A 5,082-nucleotide genomic window follows, 5' to 3' on the forward strand; every position below is an offset into this window, starting at 1 on the left:
CGGACATATGACCTCCTTGGATGGTTTTTCTTAGTGGTTTACTCTTTTTCTTTTATATTTATTTTAGATAAATTTTCGAAATATTATAGTAAATCACAAAAAATCATAAAATGGAAAAATCAAATTTTGTCGTACTAGGTAGATCTATGCAACAAATATATTATATGATATAATTTAATAAAAATTGTATTTTTTATTTTAGATAAATATTTTCTATAATTGATTCATATATATATTTTTCATGGTCCAATTATGGTGAAATTTTTATGGTAGTCTTATAATTACCGTGTTGTTTGGAATTTTGAAGGATGCCGTGATTAGGCCAGTTCATTTTTGCATGCTTGGCCAGCCAATCCGTGGGCAGCCAAATTGAAAAGATGCTGAGCAGAACTCTGGACTGGACACCTTCTTGGGGAAGATCTCAAAATATTGCCTCATATGAAGCTGCAATTGGCGGTGGAGGTTTTGAACATTATTAACAGTTTAACACTGCAACATCTCATTATTTATTATCCAAAATGGTAATTACATGGACTCTGAAGCCTGACCACAAACTTCTCTTTTTTTGTTTTTTGTTTTTTGTTTTTGGCCCAAACCCGACCACACACTAACAATAAAGATGAAACCGTGAAAAGGAATACAGGGGAATGGGCATGTTCGTATCTCAGGACCACAATATTACTACTACAGGGTGCGCACTAAACTTTTCAATTTCCTTGTGCAACAGAGTAGTTGCAACGGACGGTGGAGAGCTCTAGTCCTCCATCCTCATGATGCAGCGCAGGCCCTCCCCCTTGAGCATCAGGTCGAAGGCCGTGTTGATCTCTGAGAACGGCACGCTGTGAGTGATGAACTTCTCCACCTCCAGCTCCTAGATACAGGGGATTCACATCACAAATTTGATCCATCAGAAAATATGTTACACACGACAATGAATGAACACTTCAGGATTTCATTATTTTCCTTTTTGTTTGTTAGTTGAAAATTCTGCGGTTTCATGGTTATACTACCTTCTTCATGTACATCTCGACGACGTTGGGCAGGTCGGTGCGGGGCTTGTAGTTGCCGAAGAAGGTACCCTTGAGCGTCTTCTCGTTCAGGAAGTTCATGGGGTGGGTCTTGAACTGGTCCTCCCTGTGCGGGACACCGACCAGCACGGCGACGCCCCATCCCTGAATTTACATTTCAGAGCATCTCTGTTAGTGTTCCAATTAAAACCATAGGGTCAGAGAACTGCAGAATCATGGGTTTGCAGAGGACATACATCGTGAACACATTCGAAGGCAGATATCATGGCGTTGACGTTGCCAGTGCACTCCACGCTGCGGTCGACACCGCCGTTAGTCATCTCAATGAGCACCTGGAACAACAATAAGCAGTGGAATATATCAGATACTACTGTTGTCATGTCCTGAACAAACTGCCATCTTCATTCAGTACACTCAGACAAAGAACCCCACCTCTTGCACTGGCTTGTTGTGGTCCTTGGGGTTCACAAAGTCAGTGCAGCCAAATTTCTTAGCTGAAAATTGGGACAAGTTGGTAAGTTCAGTGTTCCGTCAGGAACCTTGTGCCAAATTGTAATTTTACTGTTGAGCTGACAGAAGTTCATACCTTGCTCATATTTTGCCGGGTTCACGTCCACACCGATGATCCTTGATGCCCCTGCCAGCCTCGCACCTTCCATGGCCTAATCATGTGAAAACATACAGAGAATGATCGGTCAAAATTTTAGCAAATATCCCATCAAACTCTAAATCTTGTTTCATACAGCAGAAAAAAAAGAACTTTGATTTCCACTTACAGCAAGGCCTACAGCACCGAGACCGAAAATCGCCACCGTCGAACCCTTACCCGGTTTTGCAACATTCAGTGTTGCACCAAGACCTGCATCAAATGATCAGGTTTCAGTAACTACTACAGCCATCCAGAACTATTATGCTCCTTGCAGAAATAATGGCATCAGAGGCCATCTTACCAGTTGAGATGCCACAGCTGAGAACACAAACTTTGTCAAGAGGCGCCTCGGGGTTGATCTTGGCGAGGCAACCAACATGGATGACAGTGTACTCGCTGAAGGTAGATGTCCCAACAAAGTGGAAAATAGGCTGGCCATTGATGGAGAAGCGGGACTTGCCATCGCCGATCATCACACCTCGGTCGACGTTGATCCTCAGGAGGTCACACATGTTGCTCTCCTCTGACTTGCAGTGAGCACACTCCTTGCACTCGCCGGTGAACACCGGGAGGACATGGTCGCCTGGTGCGAGGTCGGTCACACCCTCTCCAACGCTTTCCACAATGCTGAGAGCAAAAATAGTTTGGAAAAAAAGATTTATTATTAAAATGCTATCAAGATCCCACTTGAAAAGAATAATCCACTACTCTCATACAAAATGAGTCAACTGACGTGTTTCAGGAAATGAATAATGTGCCTGTGCTTTTCAGTTTAATTAAAAATGGAAAGCATGAACATTAATTGTAAGTACAGTTTCATAATCCAGAGCACCAAAAAAGAATTATCCTAGAAGGCCAATTATGTGTGTGCTTGTGTCATGACTGACGTTGTGTTCTCTGAATGAATCTGCAGATGAGGTGGCCTCACATGCTTTATAGCAGTTCACTAAAATAAGCACACTTGCTCTCTTTAGCAATCAATCTTAAATCCACTGACAAATGAGTATCTTGAAACGGATTGGATAACTATAACTAGCACTCGAAGCGCTAAAACGACTTTTTTATAAGACAACTAATACGACACATAGCAGACATAAGTTCCCACCTAGCACATAAAAAAGAAACAGTGGAACTAACAGGCATGAAGAACTCAAGAACAACACAGTAACATAACAGCAGAACACGACAGAGGCGGGGAGGTGAATGCATACCCTCCAGCTTCGTGTCCTAAAATCCTCGGGAACACCGGAGTTTGCCCCTGCACAGCAGATCCAAGCAGGATTAGTCATCAGTCAGCCTCTGATCCATGCTGTCACGGTCTCATCAGATCGCCATTAGCAGGTCGAGAAACACTGGGCAAGTATGAGACAGCTTGAGCACGATGATGCCTTGGCCTCCCAGAAGTAGACGTCGGTGTGGCAGAGCGCGGTGTAGAGGATCTTGACGCGCACCTCCATGGCCTGCGGCGGCGCCACCTCCACCTCCTCGATCGACAGCGGCTTGCCGGCCTCCCACGCCACGGCGGCTGCAACAAGCCAGCAAGCACCCGATCCATCGAGAATCAGCAACCGGTTTAACTGGCACCATCAACCTCTCGATCTCTCTAGTTCACATGATAGCTATTCTGACAGAAGCAAACCCACCTTTGCACTTGATCACTTTCCCGGCGGTCGCCATTGACGCCCTTGCTTTCTCTCTCACTCACTACCTCTACAAATCAAAGAACAGCTCGATGGATCGCTCCAAGAACACGGACAAGGGAGCTCCTGCTTCTTCTCGCACCCTTGTTTGCTGATGATGTGGTGGTGAAGGAAAGCGGGGAGGAGGGGCTGTTTATATAGTGGTGATTGGCTGATGAGACGCCTGGAGCGGCGGCGCAAGTTGGGGGGGAAGAAACATTTTCTTTTATTTTATTTTTAGTTGCGAGAGAAACAGGGGATCGGAGAGGTCTCCGGCGCTTTCCGTGTTCTGGCCCTTTCCCGCGATCGAGGCCGCGCCCGCCCGCCGGTTTGGGCCTCCGGCGGTTTCTTGGTTTCCTGTTTCCGTTTTTTTCCAGCGGAGGGGACAGCTGATGGTTACCCGTTGGTCATGGTGTTTTGTCCTTTATTTCTAGTCTAGAGAGTTTTGACATTTGTCTCACCATGTTTTTACCGTAAGCAGATACATGGATTTTGTATTTCGAAAAGCACCGTAAAATATGTATATTGAATTTTAATGGAGTATATTTTTATAAATGCTTAGAAAACATTAGTGAGTACTAGTGTTACTTAATTGGCACCTGATAAAGGAATATTCTTTATGGCATCCTCTGCATAATAAATTAGATGCGTTACAAGACGTTGCAAAAGATGGTCTCCTAGTGGATTTTTGCGCCCTAAAGTGGTGTTTGGGGATGATTAATTTCTAAAAACAATTTTATGCCCCAGAAGGTGCTTTCAGTCAAAAACCAAATGAAAACTCTAATGTCTAGATGGAGTCTCCGTTTGCACAACACAGGCTATGGACGTGTTTGGATCCAAGGGCTAGTTCTTAGCTATTATAGCCTATCTCAAAAAACTATCCGACACAAAGGTGATTATTTGGGCTATTTCGGGTGGAGCTCACCATAGCAAGAGAGGTGATAGGGCTCCAATGGTTGAAAAAAGCTGCTTTAAAGACTAAATGACTCTTGAATCCAAACATGTCAACGACTATTTTATTGGAAGGCTATTTACTTGAGCTAATTAGCTCTAGCCAAAATAGCTCTAACTCTTAGATCCAAACATGGCATATAATCTGTTCTTTGGCAGCACATCATTTTGAAGAGGAACCACGTGCACAGCGGGCAAGAAGCCGGCCTGAACATATATATTGATGCGAGGTTGTTGCATACAAAGTTTTGGTAGCACATCACCGATTAAAAAGGAAAAGCCTATTTTATTAAGTGGCTGTGTGGATGTACCTGTTTGACCGTCAATTGAATGTCAAAAGTGGTATCCATGATTTACCACTCAAAGCATGCATTGTGTATGTGCAACAGGTGTCGCTCAAACCTAGTTTCAAAACCATATCAGACTCGATGTTTGTGAGGGGTTTACGGTTTTGCCAAAGAGCATTCATGCCCTTCATATTAAATCTCCCTCGGTGATTTCAAAACAATACGGCTGCAAGTGCTCTTTAATTTTGTTTTGAACTAATAACAAGCTTACTTGGCTGCAAGCTCCCACAGTCCCACTGGGACATCTGAGGCCAGACTGTTATCCATAATCTAAAGAAAATAACTAGCTTACTTTAAACAAGGGAAAAAGTGCAGTGAGATTCCTATAACTCTACTAGTACTAAATGCAAGTGCAACTAAAAAGAAAAGAACCTGTGATATGGAGTCTAAGGTGGGCGTGGCGAGGTTCCCGCGTGCGGTGTTTGCTT

General features: G+C 43.8%; 1 protein-coding gene across 1 annotated transcript; it reads right to left on the reverse strand.

Moving 5' to 3' along the window:
• Positions 1–472: 472 nt before the first annotated feature.
• On the reverse strand, positions 473–3,503 carry LOC120685905 (alcohol dehydrogenase 2). Its single transcript, XM_039968026.1, has 10 exons — positions 3,321–3,503; positions 3,066–3,202; positions 2,889–2,935; positions 1,979–2,304; positions 1,805–1,887; positions 1,615–1,690; positions 1,461–1,522; positions 1,265–1,360; positions 1,011–1,172; positions 473–871 (listed from the first exon to the last, which is right to left on the reverse strand). The coding sequence occupies exons 1-10, from the start codon at positions 3,352–3,354 to the stop codon at positions 755–757; spliced, it is 1,140 nt and encodes a 379-aa protein (XP_039823960.1). The 5' UTR covers positions 3,355–3,503; the 3' UTR covers positions 473–754.
• Between the last annotated feature and the right edge of the window lie 1,579 nt (positions 3,504–5,082).

This window comes from Panicum virgatum, chromosome 8N (assembly GCF_016808335.1).
Source record: "Panicum virgatum strain AP13 chromosome 8N, P.virgatum_v5, whole genome shotgun sequence".
Classification (NCBI taxonomy): domain Eukaryota; kingdom Viridiplantae; phylum Streptophyta; class Magnoliopsida; order Poales; family Poaceae; genus Panicum; species Panicum virgatum.

Coding starts and splice junctions, on each gene's coding strand:
- LOC120685905 (XM_039968026.1), bottom strand. CDS start 3,354: ATGGCGACCGCCGGGAAAGTGATCAAGTGCAAAG. Junction 3,203..3,320: donor GAAAGTGATCAAGTGCAAAG/GTGGGTTTGCTT, acceptor GGCTTGTTGCAG/CCGCCGTGGCGTGGGAGGCC. Junction 872..1,010: donor TCGAGATGTACATGAAGAAG/GTAGTATAACCA, acceptor CCCTGTATCTAG/GAGCTGGAGGTGGAGAAGTT.